The following is an 11,808-nucleotide window of genomic DNA, read 5'->3' as shown; positions in this document are numbered from 1 at the left end:
TTGAACAATTGTCATAATTGCCCTTACTTTTCCAAAAAAAAATGACAACGTCATCCTTTGATAACACAAGATTTGTTTTGATAAACTTGAATTAGCTCAAACAATAGTGTTTCAGACTTCTAGTGTACAAGCACTAGTAAGAGTAGTAACTATATTTCCCGGCAAAGAAGAAATCAAAAACCAGAAATCCCCCCAAAAAACAAGCATGGAAATGAGAGCAAAGGAAGACATCCGAATATCACAAGACATAACACCACCATTACCACCTTTAGCTTTCTCTCTCTACAACTCCTCTCTCTCCTCTCACTGCTCCTCCTGCTCCCTTCCTCTCTCCACCACCACCACCACCACCACCACCACCGCAACCTTCATCAACTACTGCTCTAATGGCGGCTGCTCTTCCACCATTGACGCATCTCTCCACTACTCCTCCGCCGAACACCACCTTCTCTCTCTCCTCCACTCCAACCCTTCTCTCTTCCCTCACTCCGACTCCTCCGACCTCCGCCTCTCTCTCCGCCTCCTCCACCTCCTCCCTTCTCACTCCCACTCTCTTTCTCCTCGCCTCCTCGGCCTCCTCACTAATCGAGATCAATTTCGGGATTCAGCTAGGGTTAGGGTTGGAGCTAGGGTTATGGCCATGGCGCGGGCAATCAGGGATAAAGGAGACTCCGATTTTGATAGTTGTGAGTTGGAGGAGGCTGTTTTGTGTTTGGTGATTACTAATGCTGTTGAAATTCATTTTAATGGTGTTAGGGTTGGAATTGGGGTTTATGATTGCCGCTTCTCTTGGATTAATCATAGCTGTTCTCCGAATTCGTGTTTTCGGTTTGTTCCGATTTTGGATGATGATTCTTTGGTGTCGTCCACGGCAATGCGGATTTCCCCTTGTGGTGATGCAGCTCATGTATTTGTTTTTCGTCTTTTGAATTTGTTTGTCTTAGTGTTGCTTCATTTTTTTCTGGGATCTAATTACAGTGTTGTTTTGTGTTTTTTTATGTAGATGGAAGGTAGAGGTGGTAGTACTGATAATTTGGCTAAAGGTTAGTTTTTTTAATGAAAAAGGTTTTGCATTTGGTAATTGAGTTTATTGTAGAAAGTAAGATTGATTTTGTTGATTTGAATGAGATGTAGGAGTTGGGAATTATGGTCCAAGAATAATTGTTAGAAGTATTAAGGGAATTCAAAGAGGAGAGGAGGTGACGATTACATATACCGATTTGTTGAAGCCTACGGTACCCTTCTAATGTTATTGATGATTACCTCTTCCTTCTTATATTATGTTGCATTTTTTTGGAGTGAAAGTATATGCATTGGTGTGACGGATGAGTGGATGACAATATCATGTTTTGGTGATGTTGAAGATCTTAGTTTAGCCTTGTGGATAAATTAGTGGTACTTTCAAGCTGGTAGTGTTGATTATGCCAAATACGGGAGTTAATAATGTATAAATACCGTATTTGGCATTGTAATCATAGAATAATAGAATAACAAAACTTTTTAAAGGCTAATATACTGTTTATCCAGCTTCAATACTGGATAAATTTAGGGTGAAAAGTTGCAAAATGGCATTGAAGAGCATGAGGCAAAATTGTTGTATAATTGAATATTATATGCAGAAGAGCTCAACAGAGTGATTAAAGTCAAAGAGATTGTCTACAGTTATTTAAAAAAAGAGGAATTCTAACTATGAGAATTGGTTTATATTTTGTATTCAAAGATTTATTTCTAATATCTTTGTGGTATTCTCTTAGGAGTACTCTAATTATGTTTTAAGGGAATGTCATAAACAATGTGGGTTGCATTTTTCTTTTGCAATATATTTTTAGTCCATCTAGATGTTGTATTGGATGGTCTGGCAAAGAGTGTAGGGAAGTTATTGTGAAGCGGATCCTGGATGGGATGAACAGTTTCATGATATTGGAAATGCTGAAAGACTTAATTTTAGGTTTTTGAACAAATGTATAACGTGATAATCACGACATCACAGACATGTTAATTGGTCCGAGTGACTTGTGATTTTATGCATTAGCTAGGAAGACTTATGCAATGAACTTGGTACAAAAAATGCAGGGAAAATAGGCATTTGTTAAATTGATGAAGTAGAAAGAAGATATAGAGGCATCATTATGTGCAGCATATATCTTAGTAAGGTATGTTGGTATCAGGGGTCAGAGGGGGTAGGTTCATGGGTTTCTTTAACAAACTATATGGACAAGTAAAGGGCTGTTATATTATAGACGCCCTCATTTATTTGGAAGAGTTCTAAAAAAATAGGTTGGTTTTATTCATGCATGGAAAGGATTAAGGGAATAACTGTAGTAGAGAAGCAAGAATAATTTGACTGTGGCAAAGGACCTTTCTATGTTTTGTGCATCATTATGCTATTTTTAAGATACATTATAAAGAAAATTACTTCCCAGTATCCTCTAGGTCTGAGCTGTAATCATGGATCCGAAACAGGACATTATATTTTATCAATCAGCAAAGGCAGGAAGCTGGTATAGTGTTTTGGTGAAAGTGTCAAATTATTTGATGAGCATGATTAGGAATTTGGAATTCAAACAAAGTATCCTTTTTACATGGCAGTAAAATTACTAATCAAAGTGCGTATGAGTTCTGATTTTGTGAGTAGTAATTTCATATTTTGGGTTAAGAGAGTATTTTCTGGTACAATCTTATAGTGAGATTACTAATCCCTGCTGCGGCAGCTGTACAAAGATGTTATGAACCATCTACAAATATGATTATATGAACACAAGCACAGAAATACTAAGAGTATTTTTGCTTAATATGCATAAATCGTTTGTTAAATTTAGTCCTAATATGCCGGAGGATTTTCGTGACCATCTTTCTAACTGTTTGAGATTGCGCTCTGAATCCCGGCTCGGATCTTATTTGGGGCTCCCGGTTGATCAGGGGCGAAGTAAATGCTCGGAGTTTAATTTTCTTTTAGATAAAGTGGTTTTGCGGGTTTTGTGTCTTTGCATCTCTCTTCCGCTGCAAAATTGGTTGTAATTAACTCGGTGTTAGTAGCTTCGTGTAATCACATTTTATCGGTTTTTAAAGTTCCTGAGACTATTTGCTCCAAGATAGATAACTTGTTAGCTAGGTTTTGGTGGAAATCTTCTTCTTCAAGTCGAGGGATGGCTATCAAATCTTCTGCTTTCCTGCATCTCCCAAAGGGATTGGGAGGTTTGGGAATTCGTAGTGTTGCTCCTTTCAACTCTGCTTTGCTAGCTAAGCAAAGCTGGCGTCTTATTCAGTCCCCTCAGTTGCTGGTTTCTCGTCTGTTGTTTGCAAAATATCCTTCTTTGAGGAATAGGGAGGCTGCTTTGGTTTCTCATCCATCTTGGGGTTGTAGGGGTCTGCTTTATGGTTTTTCGATGTTATCTAGAGGTTTAGTTTGGAAGGTCACTTCAGGTTCTAGAGTCCGGATTCTAGAGGATTCTTGGGTTCTGGGTGGGCTGGTCCAATTTAAGGACCAACCATCGGAGGCAGCTATGCCGTCTCTTGTTTCTTCTCTATTTGATTCGCGTTCTTACGCGTGGGATACTTTGGTTCTTCACAACCTGTTTGATTCTCATTCTGCGATGAGGATTCTGTCTTTGGATCGTCCGGGGCGTCTAGTGGACGATTTTGTTTATTGGAAATTCACTAGGGACGGTGTATTTTCTACAAAATCAGCTTATGCCCTTTAATGCCAGTCTAGCATTTCTGGTTGTCTTCCTTGTGGTGGAAATTTTGGAGGTTACCTATTCTGCCTCGTTGGAAATGTTTTGGTTGGAAGTTGTTGCAGGACGCTCTTCCGTTGTCTGCACTCCTATCTTCTCGTGGTTGTCCAGTTGATCCAATTTTTGCTTTTTGCCACACTCAATTGGAGGTGGCGGCACACACTTTCAGGGACTCTCCGTTTGTTCGTCCGTTCCTTGGGTGTTTTCTCAGTCTTCACCTTTTGGGGTTTGGTTGGCTGATTCTATTTCTCGTTATTCTTCGGCTGGTTCTGAAAACAAGGTTATGGCTTTATTTGCTATTCTTTGGGCTATTTGGCGGTACAATTGAGAATATGGCTAAGGAATGGTATTATCGGTGTGTTCAGAAGAACTCTTCGATTTCTCGTTCGGCTGTTGGTTCGGGTTTGTCGGCTGTCCCGTGGCTTTGCTTGCAGGGGTAACCTAATGTTTTCCCAACACCTTGCTTGATTGTGGATGGGGCTTGGGATAGTTCTACCTATAGAGCAGGGGCAGGCTGGGTTATTCGTGACCTTTGTTCATTGGAGGTCCTAGGTGGTGGGAGTCGGGCTTTTATGGCGAGTTCTGCTTTACATTCTGAGTTAATGGGGAGTTCAGTTTGCACCGCGCAAGGGTTTCTTGAAGATCTGGATTCATACGGATTGTGCTGCTGTCATTTCGTTTCTCTCGTCTCGAGGGTCTTTAGACATTTCAGTTTGGTGGCTCATTCAAGACTTGCGTGACGCTGTTCGTTCCCTGTTGGTGTGTCAGATTCGGCTCACTGGTTGGCTGGGTGTGGTCGTCATAGGCAATTGCTGTATTTTCAGTATTAGTTTTTTTTTCCTTAGCTCTTTTGTCAAAAAAAAAAAAAAAAAAAAACTTCTGGTTACAGATTTCCAACATTGGAGGCTTTAGGACACCACTCTCATTACCCAATTTCTGCACACATAAGCTGCCTATTTCCTGCCCCCCCCCCCCCCCCCCCCCCCCGCCCTTTTTATATGTAGATAATTCACTCCACAAAAGCCAAGTCACCAAGGATCCTACCTACCCAACAGCTATCCCATTAGTCATTTGTCCTGTTGCTCTGCTAACAGCTGCTCCACTAGTGTTCTTCTTCAAGGCCGTGCTTTCCCCTCCTCCTGTAAGTTATCCAGTCATGAGTAATCCCATGGTTTGTTACAAAAGAACCCTCCCCCCCCCCCCCCCCCCCCTCTCTCCCTCTCTCTCTCTCTCTCTCTCTCTCTCTCTCTCTCTCTCTCTCTCTCTCTCTCTCTCGCACACACACATCTCCACATGTGATGATTGTTACTCCGTACTAAATACTCAAATTGCTACTACCACATGAAAAAATCCATTTCATCATGTTGAACAATTCGGCATGCTTAAAACTAAAGTTGCTGGTAGATATAGCTGCCTTATTTTGACTTACAAGCAATTTTACTAGCTGACATATTACGACTGACTCTTCAGGAATCTCTAACCAAAGAGGTTATGGACAAAAACCATGTGAATGTATTTTATGAGGGAGAAAGCACGACAAGTAATAAGCAAATTTGAGATGTAAAATTCGTATTTTGTCGTGTTATCTTTTATTTTTGTTGGTTATGTTGATTCCTGGTATTGTTCTCTAAAAATTATTAGAACACAGCTTCTCCCTAATATTCTTTAGATCTTTGCAAATCTGTGCTATAATTTGTTTTCTATCAATTTTGTAGGCGCTGAGGCAATCAGAGTTGTTGCTGGAATACAAATTTGTGTGTAGTTGTAAACGGTGTAGCGCAGTACCTCACGATTATGTTGATCATGCACTGCAGGTAGGTCTTTTTTCAAGAAGCACTTTTATTTTCTAAAGTTGCTGCTACAATTTGCATAAAACTTGCATGGCTTTGTTGAGTTTGTTCTGTTATGCTTAACGATGAGCATGTCATTTTGTACTGGTTCTAGAAATTTAAGGTTGCTAAATCAGAGAGGTAACATATGTATGGCATGGTTGACCTCGGCGATTAAATCACCGGTACACAAAATGTTATACGTATATTATCTCTGCATATCTCAAATATTACCCGAAATGCTATACAAGTAGTCCTATCATTAAGGATTCCTTACGTTTCTTATATGTAGTATACATTTCCTTTTCAGTAACCTTTTTAACTACATTTAATTTGTCTCATACATCGTTGTAATATTGTATTACGTGATTTACAAGACAAGCTCCTAAAAATATTTGTTTGTCCAAGTTATCATCTCATTAATAACATGCATGTGTACAATGAGTCTAAATTCACCTTCGCGAGCACAGACATGTTAACCTAGATTATGGATAAGGATTGACCAGGTGCAATGCCATGGATCAGATTTTTAAGTTGTATAATTCAATGATACATGGATTCATTGGGTGATTCAGAAATTTATTATGAGTTCATAACATGGATCTTTAAAATCCTACTAATTGCCTACAGCGATAATTGTGAAAGAAAACTATTATGTGAAAAGGTCAGATTAATAAAAAGCGACCTTGTTTATGGGGTGAAAATTATAAGACCTGTTGAGTACTCTCATGAAAGTTGGTATTCAAATCCTTTAGTTTTGAGAGTTTTCATGACATTATAAAATTACACCTTGTTTTGAAGGTGATTGAGAGAGATAATAATCAGAGAAAAGAAACTATTTAAAAAAGGAGCTGGTAGTAAAGAATTAAGGAGAAGGAAAATGAAAGGATGGAGACTTACTTCACATCTAGTTGGAAAAGAATGCTGACAAGCAGCTTGGCCTACCATTGATGAGTAATAAGATGGTGGATTAATGCTTCACCTCAAACCAATGCTTTAGTGTCTTGATTGAAGGTTTGTGTATTTGGCTTTCAATCGACAGATCTAGGGTTTTTGTTTTATAACATTAGATATGAAATTATTTCTAAATTAAGGCCCATTTCAATGGAAGTTGATTGGTGAGAGGACTAAGGGTCATTAAACCCCTTTAGGGTCCAACACATCTAGGTTGCGCGTCATTTAGGATTTTGCAGGACATGCAATATGGCTCTATTTAGACATATTTAAGTGTGATAGTCTTGGTCTTATTAAATATAGATGATGTAAGCACCTTAACAGTGCTTGGTATTGCAAGTGTTTCATTTGTCTAAAGAAGAATAAATACTTGTTTCTAGGAGCATGGAGCATCCGGAAACATGAGTGCTTATGTATCTACTTCTTCTGTCTTTCATATTATTTCTACTTTTTGTCGGCCCTTACGCATTATATATGGAATGGTCTCTTACATAAAATCCCTTGTCTCTGTTGTGAGAAGATATTTCTTCGCATCACTTGTTTTTGTCTACTTTGGTCTAGCCCCAAAAGTAAGCAAACGATGTTGGAACTAATAAATTATATATATTGGTATTTATCTATCTTGATCATCTATCACTGAGGATTAGATCCAAGGGAGGGGGGGGGGGGGTTGGGTGTGATCATCTATCACTGAGGATTAGATCCAGGGGAGAGGGGGGGGGGGGGGGTGGGTGTGATCATCAAGGACAGAGTATGTACTATGTAGCCATTGGATTAGTGGGACGTGAGTGGTAAAAAGTCAACACTAGTATGGAAGAATCTCAACATAATTAGTTGAAGAACAAGTCTGAGACTGTTAGAATAATAGGATGAAAGTGGATAAGCAGAAACCCAAGTGGAACTTAGAACAGTTTTACCAAGACTTGGTTTGGTAATGGGCAATAGGAAACCTGAGCAATTTGAGGAGTGACCCATGAGCACTAGTAAAAGTAACAACAAGTAGAACTGTAGAAGTCAACTTTCACGGTACAATTTGGTATTAAGAAGATAGTATGCTAGGTTGCGTCTGGATGACTACCCCTTTGGTGAAATATGAGTGGAATAACTGGTCTTATGGAGTTCCAAAGGAAATGGGTAAATGAGTTACAAAGGATGGACAAAATAGTAAACACCCCCCCCCCCCCCTCTAAATTGGTTGTAATTTCGAACTGGGTGCTTTTCACCACAAAAATAGAAACAAATGACAAAGGGATTAGTGGTTTATTTGTTTTATTCGTTTCATTTTGTAATGGATTTTTAAATCTATGAAGGGGATGAGTTGGTTTTGATATGGTGAAGATGCCAAAAATTTGATTCAGTCTAACAAATGGTGCAAGTTGAGTTCTATAATTTGATTTATGGTTCAAACTCCATGCATTAATTTCTAATATTTAAGGATTAGTCAAACAAGACGACATTTAGGGATGGAGAGAGCATGTAAGTACGTAAAATTTGTATGCTGGATGTACCATTAGAAATGAATTGAAGATGAAAATAGAAAATCCATACTTTATAATCAAGCATTAATCATTAAAAGCTGCTGTAAGGAGTATGAGGCATAAGCATGGTTATAAACATAAGCCGATCAGATGCAAGAGTTGTTTGGTGTAGTACCTCTGTACCTGGATTGTCTGTAGTCAATCAATTAAATACTTAATTCAGTCATATATAGTTGGATGTTTCATAACTTTTCTGATCGAAGTGCTGGTGTTTTACCAAATACGCATGTAAGTAGTTTGTTTGGATTTCTCTAATGTAGTGCTATAATTTGCCTCTACAATTGATTGTACTGCCTTACTTTTGGACTGGGTTGCATCTCCTTGGTTTCCCATTGGAGCTTTGTCTTTGTCAAATTTCCTTCATTTAAAAGCAATCATGCTTACCAATCATGATTAAAACATGTCTTACTTTTTCAGGAGATGTTTTGTGCCAATTTTACCAGAGGTTGCTCAAAAACTCTGGACAATGATTATAAGGATCAAGTGGTTGAATTGTTGAGTGATATGTTGGATAGTACTATAGAGGAGTATATGGAGGTAGGTGATCCTGTATCATGCTGTGAGAAGCTTGAAGGACTCTTTTCTGAAGGCCTGTTAAATCAACATTTGGGGCAAGCTAAAGGAGATGTTGCTATAGATGTCAAGTTGTCTCCCTTTCATTATCTCTCTTTGAACGCATACACTACATTGATTTCTACATACAAGATGCGTGCTAATTTTAGTGGCGAAATGGACCACTTGAGCATTGACATGAGCAGAACAAGTGCAGCATACAGCTTGCTGCTTGCTGGTGCAACACACCATCTTTTTCTGTCTGAGCCATCTTTGATTGCTTCTGCTGCAACTTTCTGGATAGATGCTGGACAGTCCTTACTATCTATTGGCTGTCCATTTTGGAGTTCTTTTGCAAATGGCAAGTTGCGAAATCTTCCAGATGCTCCTGATGTTAATTGCCCTGGCTGTTCCTTGATGGATAACTTTAAGTCCCACTACATTTTTACTCAAACTCAAAATAAGTATTTTGATAACACAACTCAAGTGTTTCACAAATGTACATCAATTATCACTCCAAAGGTTTGGAGCTTCTTAATTCAAGGTTGCAAAAACTTGAAAGATGTTAAAGATCCCATAGATTTCAGCTGGATTCAAGTTAAGAGGACTTTTGAGTATACTTGGTCACAGCAAGCTGAGTTCAACTCATGTCATGGAAGTGAGAATGGAGATCTTAGCAAATGTGTATCGGGCGACGAGTCCATAGATGTAAGGACAGCTACCTATCAACTAGGTGTGCATTGTTTGTTGTATGGTGGCTTTTTGTCAAGCATTTGCTATGGTCATTCATATAGCACTCAATTGATACGAAATGTGATTTATATATGATCATTTGATTTCAAAGCCAGTTATACGTATGACTACAGTGGAATACATTGAGCATTTTTGGAAAGTTGATTGAGATTACAAGAACACCTCAGTCATGATTCCAAACATTGTACCCAATTTTTTGGTTGAATCGACGATATGCTTTGACATAGGCCAGCCAAAGCAAATCACATTCGAGAATCATTTTGTTGGAGCTTTAGACTAAATTTTTTGTTCAGTTATTATTCGAATTCGATTCCTCATTTGGATCAAATTGAATAATGAGACAATCTTCATTGTGTCATACTATTTCAAGTCAGGGATTGGCGGATGCATGACACATTTGACACGTGGCCTGGGGAATTACTAGAACATTGAGCCGATGTTGGTCAAATACTCCTTTGTGCCTTTGTCATCTTTTATAAGGATTTGGCATAATTCATACAGAGATTCTATATGTTAACTGTCAAGTAAAATCAGGGATTCAGGGCAGGCATGATCAAATTCAGAACTTCAGAGGAGCTGTGGATTTGTGTGGTTTCTGTGAGGTACAATCTACTGCATATGCTTTCACTTATGATAACGGTCTGCAAAAGTGTGCTAACTTCATGGTGAGTGTGTATGTGTAGTGTGTTGGGATGACCCATAGGGTGGATATTATGCTCTATTGTGCTGTCCTCTAGCTGTAGCAAACTAGCAATTTGGGAAGCTGGTGTCTGTTAGAGGTCTTTCAGGAATTAGAGTAGGTGTTACATTGGGCCGTTAGGGGAGCTTGTTGCAAGGGTGTTAGAGAGCATGATTGGTACACCCCCTCCGCTACTGCTGCTTATAATAAGCTTATTGTTGACATGATCTCAACAAAACCTTCTTTGCAACTACCTGTTATTCAGCACTTCTGCAGTGCTGGTCTGCCCCACCTGTGGGTAGAGTCAAGGGTAACGTTAATGGTTATTTACTCAGCTCAGTTGGAGTGAATATTGGTGTCGTACTCCAGGATGGTAGCGAGGCAGCTCTGTGTGCTTAGTGTGCAAATTTGAGAAGCCAAGACAGTCTTGGTGAGCATTAAACTAGCAGATGAGTTTGGTTAACAAGTAGTGAAGTACTGGTAAAAGCAATCAACAACTGAGAAGCCGAAATTGCTCATTCCATCTTATGTATGATGTTCATTTTGATATGCTTAGTTATCTTGGATTTTTGTAAGATGGAAGGGCAATATAGTTGCCTATGAGTTAGCTTGTATATTTTCGTGGGAGATAGGTAGATGACTAGATGGTACTCCTTAGTTGTTTAAGGATTTTCCCACGTCGGTTTGTATTCTTTTATCATATGATGTGCTAATAAGTATGAATAATTTTTGTCCTAGGAAGGCTTCTTTTGTATATAAACAATATTGAATCCAATATTAGTAAATAATTTAAGATCGAAATTTGTACAAACAATGCAAAAGTTAATTGTTAAAAGTTTTACAAAATAGCTGTGAAATAAACTAGTAGTACTAGTAATAATGTTACTGAAAAAAGCAATTGTAATTGGGCCTCTTTGTATGTGTTGTAATTCTGTAAATATTTCCTAAGCTATCACACTGTTAAATTGGCCGGGCTGTCATTTTGTATTGTGCTAACATGATGTATTACAAGTTCAAAGTTTATACTACTATGCACTTTTTCCGCTCTATAAATATTGCAACATTTTTTTATTTGCATTGTTGCAATATAAGGAGAACGGATGAAGTGTATTTTTAGTCTGATTAAAACTATGGAAGTTAATATGATAAAACCATAATACTAGACAAATTTGAATTATATAAGATATATCGATAAATAATTATATTTTTTTTTTTTTTGAAAGAATAAATAATCATAATTTTATTAGTTATTATGTAAATTTCTACTCCGTATCTATTCAAATAAAATAATTTAGTTGGAACAAACATAAAAGATGTAAAGAGCGCAGTTTCTAAAAGTTGGGCAAAAAGCATTATAATAAATTAATAATCACAAAAACTACCGACGCTTTTTTTTTTTTTTTTTTTAAATGAAAATGACTTTTATGAATATGTCCTACATTGCCTCTATTTTAAGACTTCATATGTAAGTTCACTTTAACTTTTAGTGGTTTATTGTGAAGCACAAGTTCCTGATCCACCCAACAAAAGAAGATATTTCAAATATCTGGTATCTTGATTCTAGAAGCTCTCTTATTACCATTTGTAAACAAATTAGTAAAAGAGAAGTTAGTTGGGTGAGTAAATGACGAAATAGACGTTGATACGCATTGATTTTGTTTTGTGGGTCATAGCCTCATAGGGATATCCGTTTAGCACAATAGCATCCTAAACTTGTACTCCTGTGTTGTGCTCATCTTTCATAAAAAAAGCCTATATGACTTGTTTGG

At 37.9% G+C, this 11,808-nt stretch overlaps 1 protein-coding gene across 1 annotated transcript; it reads left to right on the top strand.

The window, feature by feature from the left end:
- Nucleotides 1-203: 203 nt before the first annotated feature.
- On the top strand, nucleotides 204-10,838 carry LOC145638031 (protein SET DOMAIN GROUP 41-like). Its single transcript, XM_081689006.1, has 5 exons — nucleotides 204-907; nucleotides 1,004-1,043; nucleotides 1,135-1,235; nucleotides 5,450-5,548; nucleotides 8,473-10,838. Exons 1-5 carry the CDS (start codon nucleotides 206-208, stop codon nucleotides 9,433-9,435), a joined length of 1,905 nt encoding a protein of 634 aa, XP_081545132.1. The 5' UTR covers nucleotides 204-205; the 3' UTR covers nucleotides 9,436-10,838.
- The last annotated feature ends 970 nt before the right edge of the window (nucleotides 10,839-11,808 follow it).

The sequence above is a fragment of the Chenopodium album genome, chromosome 7 (genome assembly GCF_948465745.1).
Source record: "Chenopodium album chromosome 7, dcCheAlbu1.1, whole genome shotgun sequence".
NCBI classification, from domain to species: Eukaryota; Viridiplantae; Streptophyta; class Magnoliopsida; order Caryophyllales; family Amaranthaceae; genus Chenopodium; species Chenopodium album.
Note: the sequence above shows the minus strand (reverse complement) of the source record. Positions and strands in the feature narration are given on the sequence as shown.

What these genes read in the sequence shown, in the direction of transcription:
- LOC145638031 (XM_081689006.1), top strand. Translation starts at nt 206, where the DNA reads ATGGAAATGAGAGCAAAGGAAGACATCCGAATATCACAAGACATAACA. An exon ending in CTTGTGGTGATGCAGCTCAT is followed by an intron (nt 908 to 1,003) that starts GTATTTGTTTTT and finishes TTTTTTATGTAG; the next exon opens with ATGGAAGGTAGAGGTGGTAG. An exon ending in ATGTTGATCATGCACTGCAG is followed by an intron (nt 5,549 to 8,472) that starts GTAGGTCTTTTT and finishes TTACTTTTTCAG; the next exon opens with GAGATGTTTTGTGCCAATTT.